The sequence below is a fragment of the Thamnophis sirtalis genome, unplaced genomic scaffold, assembly GCF_051295495.1.
Source record: "Thamnophis sirtalis isolate CommonGarterSnake01/CBP01778 unplaced genomic scaffold, rThaSir2_p1.2 scaffold_2, whole genome shotgun sequence".
Lineage (NCBI taxonomy): Eukaryota > Metazoa > Chordata > Lepidosauria > Squamata > Natricidae > Thamnophis > Thamnophis sirtalis.
This window is the reverse complement of record NW_028261382.1, coordinates 168081448-168101115: the sequence shown is the minus strand read 5'-3', so window position 1 is coordinate 168101115 and position 19668 is coordinate 168081448. Positions and strand designations below refer to the sequence as shown.

The following is a 19668-nucleotide window of genomic DNA, read 5'->3' as shown; positions in this document are numbered from 1 at the left end:
TTTATTTAAATAGGCATTGAATGAAAAATGTATTGGCATGCGTATAAGAGAACAGAGGAATTTGTCCCGCAAAAATCCAGACGGCCGCTAAACGGCAGCAAGGAGAGATCGAAATAGGTCCATTCCTGTTATGGTTGAGAAGGAAGAGAGCGACAGTATGTGTGTGTGAGAAAGGGAGTAAGTTACGTCCCCACTCCTTTCCTGTTTTGCGACATCGCGGGCCGATGAAGCCGGTCAGCTCTAATGGTTGCCGCCTGGCTCATCTGCAGCTCCAGGCCCGCTAGCCCACTTCCTCCCCTCGTTCCTTTCGCCCGCCCCACCGTCGCTAGCGGGGCAACCGGCACGGTCCCAGCACGCACTCCGTGTCCCTGGCAGGCAAGCGCCTCCACTCGGCGTCGCCACGCCGCTCAGCTGATTGAGGAGCACGTTCGGAAGCGGCGGCGGCGGCGGCAACTGCTGCCACTAATGAGTTAAGGAGTACAGGGGGCAGCCCGGCAGCGGCGGCAGCATCAGCAGCGACAAAGCCCGAGCTCCCGTCTCGCGCTCCCTTTCGCGTCGCACGCGCGCGCAGTCTCTCTCGCGCGCGCGCGCATCCTCCCGAACTCTTGAGGCGCGCCTTCCAGCGCGCGCAAAATATATACATATACAGGCACACACACACACCTCCCGCGCGCGCCCCGCGCGCCCCCGCGCTCGTCATCACCTCCGTCGTTTCCAATCCCTTTCTCGTAGTCGCGCGAGCTTCCACAGCCGAGTCGCCTCCTTCTCCTCCTCCTCCGCCGCCTCCCTCCCCCTTCCCTCCGTTTGTGTGGCTCCTGTGCTCTCCGCATCTCGGACTGTCACTCCGGTGAGAGGTGGTTCGCATAAACCCCCCCGTTGTAAGAGGCCTTCGCGAGAGAGAAAGAGAGACCGAGAGACCAAGGCCGGCAATGTCCGGGCAGCAGCCGCAACAACTGCCGGCGACGTCTCCTCTGGCGCCGAGCAACCCGACTCCCTCGCCGGCCTCGGCCGCGCTTCTCCTTCACCCACCGCCGCCGCCGCCGCCGCCACCGCCGGCCACTTCGGCCCCGCCGCCTCCTCCTCCTCCGCCCGCCGTAGCGGCGGCGGCGACGGCGGCAACAACAACAACAGTCTCGGCTGTCTCCTCAGCTGGGCCCATATCTGCCGGGAGCGGCAGTAGCGCCCCGGCCCCTTTCCCTCACTGCGGCGATCCAGCCCTCAACGAGCAAGAGAAAGAGCTCAAGCGGCGCCTGAAGCGGCTCTATCCGGCCGTGGACGAGCAGGAAACGCCGCTCCCTCGCTCTTGGAGCCCCAAAGACAAATTCAGCTACATCGGCCTCTCACAGAACAACCTGCGCGTCCACTACAAAGGTGAGGGGAGGAGGGGGGGGAGAGAAAGGTGAGGGGGCTACGGACAAGGCCGAGGCCAGCCCGCTTGGCTGTCCGGCCTTCCCTCCGGCAGAGAGACACCCGGGCAGGCAGCCCAGCAGGTTGTGTGACAGGATGGTCGACAGAAGGCCGGAGCTTGTCGATCTCTTCTCCGCTGCCTTCTAGAGAGCGAAGCCCCCAACCCAAGTATTTCCAGGTCGACCCCTGCCCCTAAAACATCCACCTCGGTTCGCCCCATTTGGCACCCGCCGCTGTCGATGGACGACACCCCGCTTCTTCGTGCATCATTTTTTGTTTCCCCTTCAGCAGACAATACTGACGCCACCACAGTGTCTCCGTTGCCCACTTCCCAAAAGACCCGAATGGCCTTTTTTTCCCCCTTCCCTTCTAACAACCGACCCTGGTTTTGACGCCTTTTGTTTTTGTTTTGTTTTGTTCTGGTCTCTCTCGATTTCCTTTCTGTCCCATCTACCTTCACCTTCCATAACTTGGTTCCTCTCAACCGGATTAAGAGCAATCGGGCCTGTTCTTTTAAGGGAACTAGGCCTGGGATTATCTGTTTTTAAACCTTATACTCCATCTCTAAAAAAAAAAAATCCCATCCCTGGTTTTCTTTTCTTAACCTGGGAGGAAACGTTTTAGAAGCAGTCGATGTTGGGGGGGGGGGGAGTGGATGTTAAAAAATAGAACAACAGGAAACAAATCTCATTGGGTCCTCTTGAGAAAAAGTTAGGAAGCCAAGTAGACTCCCTCTCAGCTTCATTTTTTCCCCCCAGCTTCCAAATATTGGGACACTTGGGTGAGCCTATTTTCTGGTTGTGTGTGATGTGGGGGGAAAGAGTACATAAAGAGTCATTTTCTTCAGAAGTGATTATTTCTCTTGTTGAATAACAACTTGGGGTCAGGGGAGGAGAAAGCAAGTCAGTCAGTGTGACGTGTTCAATTAAAAATAACCGGTTAGGGCAAGAAATGTGTTTGTTTAGCAAGAGAGTAAAGGTCAGCAGAAGTTGGAAGAATAAATGTAAAACTTTTAAAACGGGTAAAAATGCGGAAAGAAAACCTTTGTTTTGTAAATTCATCCTGCATGATGGTGAACATTAGTTGCAATATTGGCTAATGGAAAATTAATTCCTTCAAATTTGATTTCTATTATATATTGAATTTATCTTCCTTCTTCTGATGTTAATATCAGGAAGTAAAAAGGCAAAAACTGATGTACAAAAGAAGCTATATTTTCTGTTGTGCTGAAATCATTTGGGACAGATCATGTTTCCTTCTGCATTTTAGATTTATACGCTTCACACATAGACTCATTCATCTAAAATGGAATAGGAAAGCAAGATAGACTTAAATGAAGCAAGATAAAAAGGAGAGAACTGGTTATTGTAGAAAAAGACTCACTATTCTAAACTTAATTTTTGAACTTACAAAGTACAGGCTTTGGAAAAAAGTATGTGTGTATGTATACACACACACAGAAACAGGAGCACTTTGCCTAGAATGCAGAAAAGTGAAAACAAATAAGAATCTATTATATATAGCTTCTGTTCAGCTTAGTACGTAGCAAATATGAAATTCTAAATATTTAGATAATCACCATGCATCTTTCACAAAAAGTGGTACAGTGTCCTGATATGCTGACAGTCCCTTTAAGCACTGGAAGAAGAAGTTGTTCCTTGTTTTTATGCCGAATTCCTACATAGTGAAATAATATTTTTAAGTTCAAGCATAAAGATTTAGATAACTAGGAGTTTGGAGTTTCCCAAGCCAAGTTTTTCTTTGGATTACTTTGTATGTTGTATGGTGGTACTACAGTGTATATTTGAAATATGTAACAATTTAATGATTCAAAGCTAAAGTACTAAACTATCACTAACTGAAAAGAGAATGATGTTTTGTCCTTCAACTTACATACTTCTTTATCCCTGTGAGAAAGACATAAGTCATTGCTTCCGTTTCTATTAATTACAACTTTTCATATCATCAAAGGCCAGATCAATTTTTATTTATCTTAGTTATAATTAGAAATATTCAGAATTTGAGAGTGTTATGAATCTAAGCTCACTAACCATAATCATACTATTGGATTTGGGAGAGATGCTAAACTGCTGATAAACTAAAATAATGGATGGTTTTGAACTCCTTGCACCCTTGCTGAACTATGAGTTGATCGCAAGGGGAGTGGCTAAATTTGTTGGACTAACCATGATTTATGTACTGTTAAGTCTGACAAGTGCTTAACTTCCTATGGATTTGAGCTTTAAGTTAATATGATTTGTGTTGTTAATCAGGAAATATATTTTGAGAATAATTTGCAACTACTCCATATTCTTTATTTTATTTTGTATTAGGCCTTTTGTGTGATATTTTATTAACAAGTATTATATAGTATGTAGTTTGGCTTAATATAAAAATATAATAGTGGTTTCTTTCTTTTTCTGCAATGCTCAAAAATAGTTTCAATTCAGAAAATTTAGATTGAGCTGATTTCACCTATAGAAAAATAGAAATAAAACTACACAATTCATTATTCATAACTATGATTCATTAATAATTACTGTAATTCAAACATAGATTTAGTTACTTGAGGATCTATATAGAGAAGAATATTGAAGATTTGACTATATAGATACCTTTTGAATTTTTTCTTAGAAAAAGTATATTTAGAGAGATAAAATGAAAAATCATTTCAGTTCAAACAGGTATTAAGTCCTAATTAGTCTTAGGTAAAGTTCTCAAATATAAAGAACAATTCTTCATGCATTATACAGCTTATTGCTGTATAAGCTACATTATCCAGTAGTGTCAAACACCATATATTAAAAATTAGTGGAAAAAGATATCTAGAAAACTTGTGTAACAACTGCAAACTAGAAAATGAAAGATTAACTTATTCAGAAGAAGGCATTGTATTTTTATATATAATAACATTTTGAATAAGTTCAATAATAAATTTAGCTGTTTTGTTATTAGTTACATAAATAAATATCATTTTAAAACTATAATAAATGTTCTACTAAATTATAAGTAGATTTTTCAAAGTGATTCTACAGCAATAAGATTATGTGGGAACCACACAAACTCTTTTCTCTAAATGTCTGTACTAATTTTCAGATAGCTGAAATGCAAGTGCTCCTGATTAAAACCATCCCAGCTGAACATTAACTTTTATTGAACTAATATTATAGCCATGTTGCTTATTGTCTTTTTATAGCTTAATTACAAATTAAAAATATTTGTAAATTGCTTAACCCAGACTGCATATGGGCTTGAATGGATAGCAGTGTCATTTTCCCCTGTTCCTTCCCTTGCATAAATGCCACTTAAAATATGAACTGAATATTGATCTTTCAACCCTATATTTTAGTAGGCTGTTTATTATATTTTGGTTTTCTAGCAGCAGATATGATTGCTTATATAAGAGTTTAACTCTGTGTTAATATTTGTTTTGTTTTAACTTTTAAAACTATTATTCTACTGTAAGAAAAGAATGTACATTTATAATTTACCATAGGACATATACAACCTATGTCAGCATAAAATAATGTGGTACAATTGTATTTCAATTGCTAAGACCTATTTTGATAGTTGGTTATATACCTATTGTTTAAATGCAGGACAAAGTAAGGAAAGTGATCGGTGGATTCCCATAGATTACTTTTTCCTTCTACTTAATGTTACCTGCCAATAGGAAAAAAACATAATTCACTTTCCCTGATTTGGAGAAAATGGTTTGAATGGGATTGAGCAAGTTTAGACAAGTGCTTGAGTAATTTCGCTCTTTGTCCAATTATTCAACTAACAGGTCTAAGGTGCTGTGGTGTTAGAATCTATTAGACAGATTACTTCTGAATACACATCTTGCACTTTTTATGAAAAAACCCTAAATCTGTATCTAAAATTAATCCTGATAAGTTAAACTAATAGAAAAGGAACATAGGATGAACCAGGAGGGACAATCAATAACAAGCAAAATGTTCATCCTGAGTATTGCAAGGGATTATCAGTGTTGGCATGCAGATCAGTGGTGGGTTGCTCCCGGTTCAGTCCAGATCGAGCAAACCAGTAGTGGTGGCAGGAGGCTCCATCCACCTGCCCTGACGCATCTGTGCCTGTGTAGAAGCGTTGAGCGAGCGTGCAAGTGAAACAAAATTGAAACCCACCACTGATGCAGATATCTAGAAATAGCCATGGAGTCAGAATGCTTTAGCAATATAATGCTGCATTCCCCCACCATCAGCATCATAAAAGTACAGCTTCATGAACCTTTCATTGGCAGAAGCAATGGAAAATCTGCAATGCATACAATGGTGACAGCAACATACAATTAATGGGTAGAAATCAGCTCTTTTCCCCCAACCTTTTAACTCAACTTTCTGAGCAATTAAAACACTAGCAATTTCTTTATAAAGACCTTATGTAGGGCCTGAAACACTTCAAAAAGCACCAATCAGGCAATTCAAGAGGAGATACATATGGAAATATATGTACAGTGTATCTTGGTACTCTAAATTGTTTTGTAACTCATAGAATTTGGTACTCAACACATTTTGACATGAAAATTTTGTCCTGATACTCATGGTACTCAACGCACAAGCTAGAACTTGTCAGTGTCGGCTACCTTTTGACTCACTACGTTATTCCTTATGGGGGGAAAATGTTTGGTACTCATCATTTTTGGTACTCATTGTACCTCCCAGAACCAATTAATGATGAGTACCAAGGTACCACTGTATTTTAACACATACATAGAATCATTTCAAATGTCATCAATGGTTTCAAATCTTATACAGGTATCTAAATAGTCTTATATGTGTAAAACTATTTAGCCATGATTAATCTTATTTACTAGTTTGAGAGTTTTTTTTAAAATAAGTACTAAGAGCAGATGTCTTTCTGGAGAATAAAACAAAAAAAATATTTAATTACGTAGAAGTAGTAAAATAGTCTTTGCTCTAAAGAAATTAATGTTAAACTCTTTGTAATTTTTTTAAGGTACAAGGGAATGGTTGTAAATTAACCATTGTTTTAATACAATTGTTTTACAAATGAATCTTTCCTTCTTTTCTGATCAAAATGATGATGAAAATGATAATGATTTATTGAATTTGTATAACAGCCAACTTTAAACTATTCAGGGTAATTCACAAGTAAAAATATTAAAAACAAAAAAATACAGTAGGTAAAAATAAAAGAAAATAAGATGGATGATAGAAATTGATCCGAAACAAAAGAGAACAACAAACCTATACAATCCTAAGGGGGACCTTGCCAAAGGCCTGGACATAGACACATGTCTACAAGAGTCTTCAAAACATCAGTAAAATGGGGGACCATCCCAATCTCAGGGGGACCTCATTGCAGAAGACAGGCCACCACTAAACTGAATGCATGTTTCTAGGGTTCATGTTTAGCCTCTCACATATACTTGATTTTGTAGCTGTCTTCAATTTCTAGAATATAATTTAATATATTTTTACAGGTCATGGGAAAACTCCAAAAGATGCTGCTTCTGTTCGCGCCACTCACCCCATACCTGCTGCTTGTGGAATATATTATTTTGAAGTAAAAATTGTCAGTAAAGGAAGAGATGGGTAAGATTTTCATATATATTGTTACGAATATATTTTGATTTGTACAGGCTGACATTTAAAAAAAAAATGTAAAGTGCTTGCAATTTCTGTTTCTAATTTTCTCCATATATTTAAAGACATTCAGTTTATTCAATTGAAGAATTGTTATAGGCTGACATTCTTCATTTCTTTCAATCATCAATTTCTGTATAGTCCAAAGAAATCAAATACTTGGCCTACTCACATTACAAACAAATTCCTTTTGTTTCCATTGGTAATTTAATACATTAACACTGTTAAATTAATGGTATGCATACCACCAGACCACTTCCTAGATTTTTTAAAAAAATATTTTTCATTTCTGCTTTTTGATAGTGTTCTAGTAAATTCAAATTTAGTAAATTTGTGACTCATGTGAAATAATCTAATGCAGCCTACTATTTCAAAATCCTGATTTCTTTTATTCAGTTTATTTTGGTCTATAGAAGAGTAGACAGTTCCAACTATCTAAAAAACCACAACAGGCTTTGCAGAACATGATGATAATCATGATCCAAAAGTTAATAAGTCTAGGGCAGGGGTGTCAAATTCATGGCATAGGATCAGGTTACATCCAGAACTGTCCCTATCCAATCTCATCAGTCTGTCTCACTAAATCAGACCGGGAAGGTATGCTACAGACAGGTTTTTGACTGGTGGGGTCCAGGAAAAGTGCACACTTTGTGGACCATGCTGCTACCAGAGGTGAAGAAAGTCCTCAATCTCTTGGCCTTCTGCAAAGGGAACAAAATTTGGCTCTGCATCCTTGCATTAGAGGCACAGAGGACCAGGCAACTGTGGGGCTGGTTAGCCCCTCCACTTGTAATAATCTAATGTTAAATGGCCATTTTAGGATTTTTTTTTCCCTTTGGATGTTTGTCATTCTATAATTTTAAAGTTTTTAACCCCAATTTAAATTTTAATTTTAATTTTTATATGTTGTTTTATGTATCAATCAAATTGTACACCGCCCAGAACCCCATTTTGAGTGGAATGAGTGATTTAGAAATATGAAATATAAAAAAATAATAAATAATTCCTCCTACTTTTGAGTGTCTATGGAGATCCTCAATCATCCATGTCATGTTTGTCCCAAAGATGCTTGTCCAAAAGGCAATGGGACTTTCATTCCTTTTGAGGAATGTGATAATATGAGAGTTTATATTTGTGATATTGATAGAGTTAATATAGTCAGGTTATAAAATATTTTTAACAGTTGGATTTTTAATGGAATTCTAAAAAATGTATACACTCTGTGGTATGTACTGATTTTTTTTAAATAGAACGGGAACAGGTGGGATTAAAGTATACAGGAAGCTTTATATTATTTACTATTTCTATATAAATGTTTGATACATATAGGTGAGATAATTTTTATTTATTTATCACATTTTTAAACCGCCCGTTCGCCCTCCATAATAACATTTCTTTGTCAAGAATTCTTTGAACTTGGTTATAAAATGGCTATATAATAATAATGTTAGCAGTAGAAAGATCCAGCTCTATATTCTGTGTATGTGTGTGCATCTTGGAGTGAATGTTGAGACCTAAAAATTTTTTGGCAAGAATTTAGAAGTGGCTTGCCATTGTCTTCTTTCTAGGTCTGAGAGAGAATGAGTAGCCCAAGATCACCAGCCACCTTTATGCCTAAGGTAGGATTAAAACTCAAAATCCCCCAGTTTCTCACCAGGTACCTTAACCACTATCTCTGTTACATCTAAAGAAGAAAGTTAACCATTGGTCTTTCTCCAATTTGGATTTCAATAACAGCCAGAATCACATTTTGCAGAAGTTAATTATAAATGAGCCCCAGTATCATAATGTAACCAAAATTCTGTGTTTTAACCTGTCTCTGTTAATAAATTGTCCCTGTTTAGAGATCATGCTGAACAGAGCAGTACAGAATAGCAGAGTTGGAAGGAGAGGCCTTCTAGTCCAACCCCCTGCTCAAGCAGGAGACCCTATACCATTTCAGACAAAGGTCTGTCTAATCTGTTTTTAAAAGCCTCCAGTGATGGAGCACCCACAACTTTTGAAGGCAAGCCATTTTACTGGCTTATTGTTCTCACAGTCAGGAAATTTCTCCTTGGTTCTAGGTTGCTTCTCATTTTAGATTAGTTTCCATCCATTGTTTTGTCTTCTCGTGCTTTGGAAAATAGGTTGACCCCCTCTTTTTTGTGGCAGTCCCTCAAATATTGGGACACTGTTATCATGTCGGCCCTAGTCCATCTTTTCGCTAGACTAGACATACATAATTCCTGCAGTCATGCTTTATATGTTTTAGCCTCCAACCTGCTAATCATCTTTGTTGCTCTTCTCTGCATTCCTTCCAGAATCTCAGCATTTTTTTTTTACATTGTGATGATCAAAACTAGATGCAATATTCCAAGTGTGATCTAACAAAGTCTTATAAAGTGGTACTAAGGAGATCTTGAGTCTATCCCTTTGTTCAGGAGATCTTGATTCTATCCCTTTGTTCATGCAGCCTAGGATTAGATTGGCTTTTTTGATGGCTACAGCATAATGCTGTCTGATATTTAAGTGATTGTCCAATAGGACTACAGTTCTGCTCGCAGTTATTACTATTGAGCCATGTTTCATCCAATCTGTAGCTGTACATTTGGTTTTTCTTGCCTAAGTGTAAAAAACCTTGCTTTTGTCTACATTGAATTTCATTTTGTTAGACAGAGCCCAGTGTTCAAGTTTGTGGGGATCCATCTGGCTCTTGGGCCTATCTTCTGGAGTGTTGACTATTCCTGTCAGCTTGGTGTCGTCTGCAAATGTAATTATTCTAACCCCTCATCTAAATTATTTATGAAGATATTGAAGAGTACTGGGCCTAAAACAGAACCTTGTTTTAACCCTCTGCTTTCTTCCTTCCATGTAGATGTATTTCCATTAAAGGCTAAACATTGAGTGCAGTTTGTCAGCCAGTTACTGGTGGTGATGCTATCTATCCCACATTTTTCTAGCTTACCAAGGAGTAGATTGTGGTTTACTTTGTCAAATGCTTTACTGAAATCCAAGTGTGCTATATCCACAACATTTCACTGGTCCATTAATTTAGTCATTTTGTCAAAGAATGAAGTAAGATTTGTTTGGCATGATCTGTTTTTGACAAACTTATGTTGCTTTCTGGTTATAACTGTGTGCTTCTAGATGTTCACAAATCGGTTATCTTTGATTATCTTTGCCAGGATCTTCCCAGGTATTGATGTCAGGCTGATTGGCCTGTAGTTTCCTGGATCTAATTTTTTCCCTTTTTTGAAGATGGGAATCACATCTTCTGGTAATTCCCTGGTGCTCCAGTATCTTTGAAAGATAAGGTTTGATGGTTCTGAGATCACATCTGTCAGCTCCTTCAGAACTCAGATCTAATCCATCAGTCCCGGTGATTTGAACTCATCTAGAGTGGACAGGAGTTCTCTTACCATTTTCTTGCTTATTTCAATTTGAATTCCTTGGCTGTTTTTGCTGTTTTGTTTTTGGTAGGTTGGACTATTTTTTCTTTCTGTGTGAAGACAGATGCAAAGAAAAAAATAAGCAGCTCTGCTTTCTCCCTGCTGGTGGTCACTTCCTTGCAATCTTCTCCCATTAGGGGGGCAATTGTTTCTTAGACTTTTTTCTTGTTTTTTATATGTTGAAAGAAACTTTTAGAATTATTTTTTACATTTGTTGCAAGTTTTAGCTCATTCTGAGCCTCCTGACTTGATCTTTATTAGTTATGTGTCCCTCTTTCCACTTTTTATGCTTATCCTTTTTGTCTTTTAGTTTAACAGAGTTCTTTGTGAAACCATGCTAAACTCTGCACAACATTGTTTAGCAAAACCAGCAAATGCACTTTAGAACACTTGTCTTTTGCTATATTAAACAATCACTAATGCCAATAGTAATATGTGATAAGGTGAATCTGAGAAGCCAGTAGTACAAATTGTGAATATAATAAGTTGACTTCAGAAAGTCCATTCCTTATAGTTTTCTCTGATTGGAATAGTATATTTACAGCTTAGTATAATTTAATGCATGTAAATCTTAATATACTAAAAGAAGAAGTGGATATACTAGGTAGTGGATATTTTTAACCATATTGTTTTTATCGCTTGAATTGTGCAATTCTAGAGAACATATTAGAACCTGAACTTGGCTATGTTTACTCAAACAAAGTCCTCTTAACTTTCTTAGAAGTCTGTATATTACAACAAATTGTAGTCAATTTTTAGTAGAACTCTACAGGATTGTCCTGTAAGAGAGAGAGAGAGAGAGTGTGTGTGTGTGTGTTATTTTTTTTTCAAGGAACATTGCAAAGTTCAGGCTTTTTGTAAAGAAGGAATTTTAATCTGTTTAAGTTTATTTTAATTCTGGAATAGATGTTTAGGATGAAGTTCTGATACTTTTAACTCCACATCTCAATTATATTCATTGGTTTATTTTATTAATTTATTTGCAATAGAAATTTGGGTTCTGTATTATTAGAAAATTACACTAGAACATCTGTGTGACAGAATTTCAGAAGGGATTTCATTATTCAGTTTATAATATAAAAATGAAAATAGGATCTAGATACTTTGCCGTTTTCATTTGTGGGGGGAATCAGTGGTGTTTTTTTTAAAGTAGCCATTAAAGAAATATCACAGTGTTATACAAATAGTGTAATGTAATTTTATTATAGATTCAGTTATAGTATGTTTTATAAAATATAAAGCTTGCATCAAGTTTTAATATCCTTTGAATTATTGTAAACTCAATTTAAGCTGGGAAAGCCTGTGGAATTATTTAGCTAAAACTGAAGAGTAATATGAAGATGGTAATATTAAATATAATTTTGGAAAAAAAAGAATTGCAATAATCAGTATGAACAAATCATGACAAAGAGTCTTAAAGAGTATTATGTTTCTTCTAATTTTGAGATAATTCAACAAAAGATTATTGGACATAAGAGAATGTCCAAAGGCTGGCTGCAAATTTTATTGTTCTAAAATGGAAAATTATGTAAAATCAGTTACCTATATGGCTCCTTCTCTATTGTCCTGGTTTTGTTTGATAGTTAAGAAGGTTTTGAGGAAAATAATGTGATTTGATTCTAAATTATATACTTCTAAAAACCTAGTTGCCAAAGAAGTTGTGAAAATTAGATGTTGGCTTATTAGTCAATAATATTTTGCAGATTAAAAAAAAACAAATACAATTTGAGGCTATATCAGCAAAATAGCTGATGATTTCTGAATCATAAGAGTTAGTAGTTTATCTTGTGATGGTGAATCCCATCTTCAGCACCACTGTCCTTTTTACAGTACTAATGTATGTATTGAAATGTCTACATTAAGTCACTGAATAAACTCGTTCAACACATGGTCAGAGGTCATCAGTATGCTGATAATATTCAATTATATATCTTAATTCCAGACCAAAGAGGTGAGGAAGTACTGTCTGGATGTCTGAGGCCGAAGGTCTCGATGGAGAGAAATATTATTAAGTTTAATCATAACAAGACAAAGTGCTTTGTGTTTGGAAGATACAGTAGCTGATTCCAGAGGCATACCATCTTTAGTTTTTGCTCTGACACATGGAACTCGTTCTTCTGTTCTCTTTAACTTACAGTTCCTTCTTGATGAGCAGATGGCAATGTGACCTGGAGGACGTTTTGATTGCTTCATCTGGTGTAACAGATAATATAAAATTATAGATTGCAGTTTTAGAAGGTCAAATTGACTGAATATTATACATTTTTACAAAACAATATGAACAATTTGGCAGTCAAATTAATTGTTCAGAGAGGTGACAGATTCCTTTTCCTGAGTAGCTTATGTTTTTATCTTTTACCCCCTGATTCCAGAGAAAAGACTATTTTATCATATTTATAGCAAGATTAAAAAAATTAAAATGAACAGGGTATAAAAATAGAAAGGGCTAACAGTAAGATAACTAATGAAATACTAAGATTAATTACTGTAATGAAGGGGAAAAAAGAATAGAAAAAAAGAAGACTCAAAATAAAAGTACCCAAATAAAATTTTAAAAGCTTACTGCTAAGCATCTCTACATAGATGACGTGGACAAAGTTATCTGGGAAGTTTGATGCTATTAAGTCTGATGAAGTGGGCAGGCTTTAAAAACTGTTAGCTTCATCACCTCTGTTTTAGATCCCTGTTCCTCCTAATGGGCTAAGGCCTACTGGGAGATGTCATGTGATTTGGCCATAGCGGTGATTAATTCCTCTTTAAGAGAGGGTGTTTCCAGTGGTCTACCCCCTCCACAAAAGATGCTGGATCTAGTGGTAGTAGGCAATTTTTGGCCAGTTTTCAACCATCCATTTTGAGGGGAGGTTGTGGAGAAGATTGTCAAACATCTCTGGAAGAAGTAGATTATCTGAATCCCTTTCAGTCATTATTCAAATCTGAGATGGCATTGATTGCACCCTTGGATGATTTCTGGCAAGAGTGGGAGGTGGATGGCATGCTGTCCTTACTCTTTATGACCTCTCAGAAGTTTTCAATAACACTGATCACGGTATCCTTCTGGACTGACTGTGTGGGTGACACTGAATTATGCTCATTATCTTCCTTCCTCCAGGTCTGGTTTGCTGTTTGTTGATAGGGGAGAAGAGTTCAGCACATGGTCCCAATTGTGTAGGGTTGCTGCAGAATTTGTTGCTCTTTCATCTTTTGTTTGATATCAACATAAACTCTCTGGGTGAGATCATCTAGGTGCTCTTGTATTCTGATTAAAGCATTTGTGATTTTAATAAATTAAGCATACCTCAATAGATTAATATAAAATTGTACAGCGTAAGAAGTGACAATTGTTGCTAATCTTAATGTCTGGATTGGAATTGTAATCTCAAAGTTTGGGAATTATAAAGGTAGAAAGGGGATTATTCAGCATATAGTTTCTGGTCTGTTGTTTATAATGCTCAGTTTATTAACAATAAAGCACTTTGCATATAATAATCAGTCGGAATCTTTATGAATCTGGCTCGTTGTTAATAACTGGTTGGTTTATGCTGCCCAATCTTTCACCATTTGACTCCTGCCAGCAGAAGAAGCCAAATCTGTCATTATGGAAGTTGTCGTTCTGAATTTGTGAGGTGTCACCAAGTTGCTTAACTAAGGACTAAGTAAACAAGGTTATTTCTATCTATGCTTTTCTTGGTTTGTTGTTTTTCTAATTCGAATCTGAAACTGCCTTTTTTGTTAGGCAAATAACAGGGATTTCAATATTAATATGAAACTAAATAAGGCCTCAGTAGAGATGCCTTTGATGAGAACCAAATAGAAACAGTTAGATTGCAGTTACATAGTGGCTTCTTTTAAATGTCAGAATTGATAATAAAACTGGTCACTATTAATCAATAATTAAATGTGTTTGGTTATTATATCTGAAGATGCAAGATATGGAATAACAGTCATAAATTAGGAAACATTTTCTGATTATTAAAAAAAAACTAATAATAAGAAAATGAAACCTATTATATTGGGAGATTGGATTCTTTTTGCTGGTTCCATGCAGAGCCATCTGGTGAGGATGTTTTAATTTAGAGATGTATACAAAAGTCAGTTGCCTAAATATTTGTTTAAATTGTTGTTGTATTTTTATGGGTACAGTAATAATAAACAAATACATATGTTAACCCCTGAAACTTCCCACAACATATGGCTTAAGTTGAGCACTACTTGAAATTATGGTTGGTTGTTTGGTTGTTTGGTTGTTTGGTTTAATTGATTTATATAGCCAACCTATTTGACACACAACTCAAATTTATGTTATACTTCATAAGAAGCCCAGCCTAATTCATGTTTCTAAACATATAGGACAGCTGTGGTTTTGATTAGTGTCTATTAATTGCTTATGGGCCAGAATATGAACACAACTCAGAAGGACATTGGAAACCGCACCAATTATTCCTAAATAGAACAGTCATCCAAAATTCAAGGTCTAGATGGATTTATTTGAGTAGCTGTAAAGTGCAGCATATATCAAGGAAAAGCACTGTACCTGCTCTGTACTGCATAGGCAGATAATCACATAGGGATATGGATATAAGTTCAAGAGTGGAACTACCATCAGCCATTTCCTCTACATAGAGGACATTGAATTGTGTGCTAAGAGTGAATTGAGTCGCTGATCCATCCGTCCGTCCATGAATCTACAGTGAGGAGATTGGTATGTCGGATGTCATTTGGACTCAAGAAGTGTAGCCAAATGCTAATAAAGACAGGGAAGGTAGTTGACTGATGGATGGAATGATCAGAAATCAACATAACAGCCATGCTCACCAGCCACAAGTACCTTAGTATCCAAGAGTCACATGGTTACCATGAGGAGGAGGCAGGGAAGACCCCAACACCAAAAATAAGATAGGCCCTGAAGAGCTAGCTCATAAAGAGCAAGTTCCATGCCATCAACATATATGCTCTGCTGGTCATTAGATACCCTGTCAATATAGTGACCTAGCCAAAGGAGGACATGGAAGATAATGATGTGAAGATCCAGAAACTCCTCACAATCTATAAAGGTTTCCACCCAACATTCAACACCCAGATATAGTACACCAGTTGGAAAAAATATCTAAACCAATGTCCTGGATGAAACCCATAGCATCTGGGAATACATCAGTAAGATAACACCCAAACATGAGCTGCTGAGAGAATATCTGAGTCAGCAATGGACAAAGGAGGAAGATCAAGCAGAGGAAGTGCCATTGCGGGACAAGCCCTACAAGGAATGTACTATAAAGAGATAGCTGAGGTGGCTGAACATTGGGAAATCCTGCCAGTGACTGAAAAGAGCTGGACTGAAAGACAACACTAGTCACAGCAGCACAGGAACAGGAAGTAAGCATCAGATCTATAGAAGCAGGGGTCTGCTGCACTAGCTAGGACCCAAGTGATGTTCTGGTGCTTGGGGGCTGTACGGATCTGGGTGAGGATGAACAGACTCAAGCTTAAACCCTCCAAGACTGAGTGGCTGTGGTTCTCGTCATCCCGATTTGTGCATCACGTACCATCTTTGATGATAGGGGGAGAAATTTTAGCCCCCTCAGATAGGGCCCGCAATCTGGGAGTCCTCTTGGATATGCAGCTTAGTTTATAAGAACATTTTACGGCCGTGACCAGGGGGGCCTTTTACTAGGTCCGCCTGGTACGCCAGTTGCGCCCCTTCCTGGATCGGGATGACCTGTGCACAGTCACTAACACCCTCGTCCTTTCTCGCCTGGACTACTGTAATGCTCTCTACATGGGGCTGCCCTTGAAGAGAACCCGGAGCTCCAGCTGGTCCAGAATGCGGCCGTGCGGGTTGTCATGGGGGTACCTACGCGCTCCCATGTTACACCCTTTTAGACGGCCTGCACTGTTTGCCGGTTGTTTTCTGGGTGCAATTCAAGGTGTTAATTATGATCTTTAAAGCGCTCCATGGCTTAGGCCCAGGGTACTTGCGAGATCGCCTACTGCCACCGGTAGCCTCCCACCGTCTAGTACGATCCCACAGTTGGCCTCCTCAGGGTGCCGTCGGTCAGGCAGTGTCGGCTAGTGACCCCCAGAGGGAGAGCTTTGTCTGTAGGAGCGCCTTCCCTTTGGAATGAGCTGCCCCCAGAGTTTCAAATAATCCCCGACCTCCGGTCCTTCCAGCACGCCCTAAAAAGTTGGCTTTTTCAGCAAGCCGGCCTGGCCTGAATAGAATAAATTAAATTATTAATTTTTAATTGTTAATTTTAATTTAATTTCTAAATTTGATTTAAGTTGTTAACTGAAGGTTATTGGATTTCCTATTTAATCTTTTTTAATTTTTGTCATATGTGTTTTTGTGTTATACGCCGCCCTGAGTCCTTTGGGAGAAGGGTGTCATATAAGTCCAATAAAACCAAACCAAGCCAAGTTGCAAACTGTGCAGAGAGAGACCTCAGAGACAGCTTAACACATAGTGACAGGAAATAAATTTCAGGCAGGAACAGCATATATTGAAAGGCACAACCAAGTAGCTGGCATTGTGTACAGGGACATTTGCACAGTGTAAGGGCAGTACCCTCCCAAGTCTAGATGAGAGATTCGTAGAGAATAATAGGCTAAGATCCTATGGGACTTCCAGATCCAGGCTGGAAGACAATCAGCCAGAGAATAACTTGATTTCAGGTTAATAAGGCTTTGAATCTGTTCAGCCTCTTTTGGAACACATTCCACCAAATAAAAATAATACCTGCATAAGTATATATAAGCTTAGCCCAGGAATGGAACATATTCTCGCATATTCTGCAAATAAAAATGGTAACTTGTGAAAATAGAGTTCTTCATAAGGATGATAGGGAATGCCTATACAGTTCTGTTGGCAGTCATCAATACTAATTTTAGAATTTGAATCCATTATTGAGCACAAAGTAGGGCATGATGGATAATCCTTGAGAGGTAATCCATCTGAATTCTAGCACTTATAGTTTCTTAAATTCTAGTAAAGCTTATAGCATTAATTATAAAATGCATAATTTATTTTAGCCATTATAATTTATAACTTGATAAATTTGTATTGTTCTCTTACACAAAAATACATTGTTAAGTTGTTGTGGGATAGGAGATTATGATTGAGCTTCACGGGGTAATAAGTAAGTTTTGTGATGCTGAATATTAACAATCACCAGTTTTATTCTTTATCAGTTTAATTTGAAATAGATTATATGTGCTTACCCATACACGCTCGTCCTATAGCAGTCTTTAAAGATTTAATTTAAATGTTGAATTTGAATTTCCCTATCAGAGTCCTGGATATTGGAATGACACTTTCTCAGCTGCTTAGCAGAAGAAAAGAAAAGCATTAATATTAAATATCTCTGGAAAAATGTATTTTCTTTTTTTTTAATTAATGTTTTAGAGGATGAGCTCCTCCATATAATAGATATATGGAGGATGATTTCCTTTCGAAAAGTATATATTTTTCTGAATTGCATCAAAAATCAAACATACCAACGAGGGGAAAATCCACCTTTAACATTATAATTCAAAATACACTTTAAAGATGTTTAAATTATTCTCCTTTTCCAAAATCTTACTTGCTAGGTAGAAATTAATACATTATAAATCAACTTACTTTCTTTTTCCCCCTCGTTTTCATGAAATGTGGTTTGTTTTTCATAATCCTACAAAAAGATTTTAGAAATCAGCATTTCTTTCCCACAACCTATAGGAGTTTCATCCTAAAAGACATTTCATTTGTTTTCTACCAGATTTCTTTCTTCCCTTTCTTCCTTTCCTAAGCTCATATGTTTTTCCCCTGGAACCATTTTAAGGCATTTCTACCTGTCAAAGTCAGGCTCCATCCACTATAGCTTATATATGTTATCTTTTAGGAAGATTGTTGCAATGGCAAAATTCAAAGTTGGACATTGGGGGGGTGTTTGTTCCTTGTTGAAATAGTTCTTAAATTTTGGCAAATGTTTTCGAGATTAATTTGCAGAGTCAAAATATCCCCGTGGAGATTCGGACCCTTTCCACCCTTCAGGCCTTCCGGACGGCCGTGAAGACCTGGCTGTCCCAGCAAGCCTGGGGTTGAGTTCCCCCCCCCCCACTCGAATTTGCTGTGTGTGTTGTGGTTTTAAGTTGTTCGTATTGTCTGATTGTTTCTGTCTTACTTTTTGTAATTTCCCCTCCCTTGGCTTTTGTTCAGCCACCCTGAGTCCCTTCGGGGAATAGGGCGGCCTACAAATTGAATAAACTCCAAACTCAAAATATAATCCAAATGAGAAATGTAACACAGGATCTTTTTTCCTGATTAGTTAGTTACACCAGAACAAATGCTCAATAATTCATTAATATCTAACTATTGGGAAAATGTTTTATCAGTCTTTAATACTCTCAGGAAAGGAAAATAATAAAAGCCAAACAAATATTTTGAATAAAAATATTCAAAAATATTCAAAAAATGGTATTATCTTTGAAAAGCTGTATATAAAACTAAATTGAAAAATTGCTTTTTTGTTTCATTACTGTTTTGAAATGAGAATATATAAAGCAGAGAAAGGTGACCTGTTTAATTTCCATTTTTCAGATATATGGGAATTGGGCTCTCAGCTCAAGGAGTGAACATGAACAGACTACCAGGTATGATGAAGAATAATTATTTTTAAAAAACCTTTATTGTTTTGATATTCAACTTTTCTTTCTTCTAGATGAGAATTATCTTTAATAAATGTTTAATGTAATCTAGGATTTAGAAATCCTAGACTGGTTTTTGTTGGATTTTATTCAAGCTATAGCTTGTCATATCCTATCAAAACTTACATTTCAAGAGTGATTTGCTGGAAGATAATGCTGGCCTTCCATGCAAACATCAATTAAATACCATTTAGCATAACAGAATTGAAAAAAGCATTCTGTAACTCAGTATAAATTTCATTTGGAATAGGCATATAAATGGATGTTTCTGTCCAAAAAAGGAATATTCAACATGCTACCGTTATGTGAATAACTTGGCTCTGCTTAGGAAGTCTCAAAATGCAACATTTTGACCAAGAGAAGGAGTCGAGATGCTAACAGAGAATTCGAAAAGATAGTTTTTACACTATTCTGATGCTGATTTCACTTTCACAATATATTTGAGGAACACTTCCTAAACAATTGGGCCCAAAAAAGTTATCAGTAACAGATATGTTTTTCTTACCTGTTATTTGAAACTCTGCTTGGAA

General features: G+C 37.6%; 1 protein-coding gene across 1 annotated transcript in view; it reads left to right on the top strand.

The window, feature by feature from the left end:
* The first annotated feature begins 765 nt into the window (after nucleotides 1-765).
* Nucleotides 766-19668, top strand: part of RANBP9 (RAN binding protein 9) — a 40118-nt gene continuing 21215 nt past the window's right edge. The window contains exons 1-3 of the mRNA XM_087707413.1: nucleotides 766-1371; nucleotides 6872-6983; nucleotides 19032-19084. Of these exons, the coding sequence (XP_087563539.1) occupies nucleotides 930-1371; nucleotides 6872-6983; nucleotides 19032-19084 (607 nt within the window). The 5' untranslated portion in view covers nucleotides 766-929. The remainder of the gene's footprint in view (nucleotides 1372-6871; nucleotides 6984-19031; nucleotides 19085-19668) is intronic.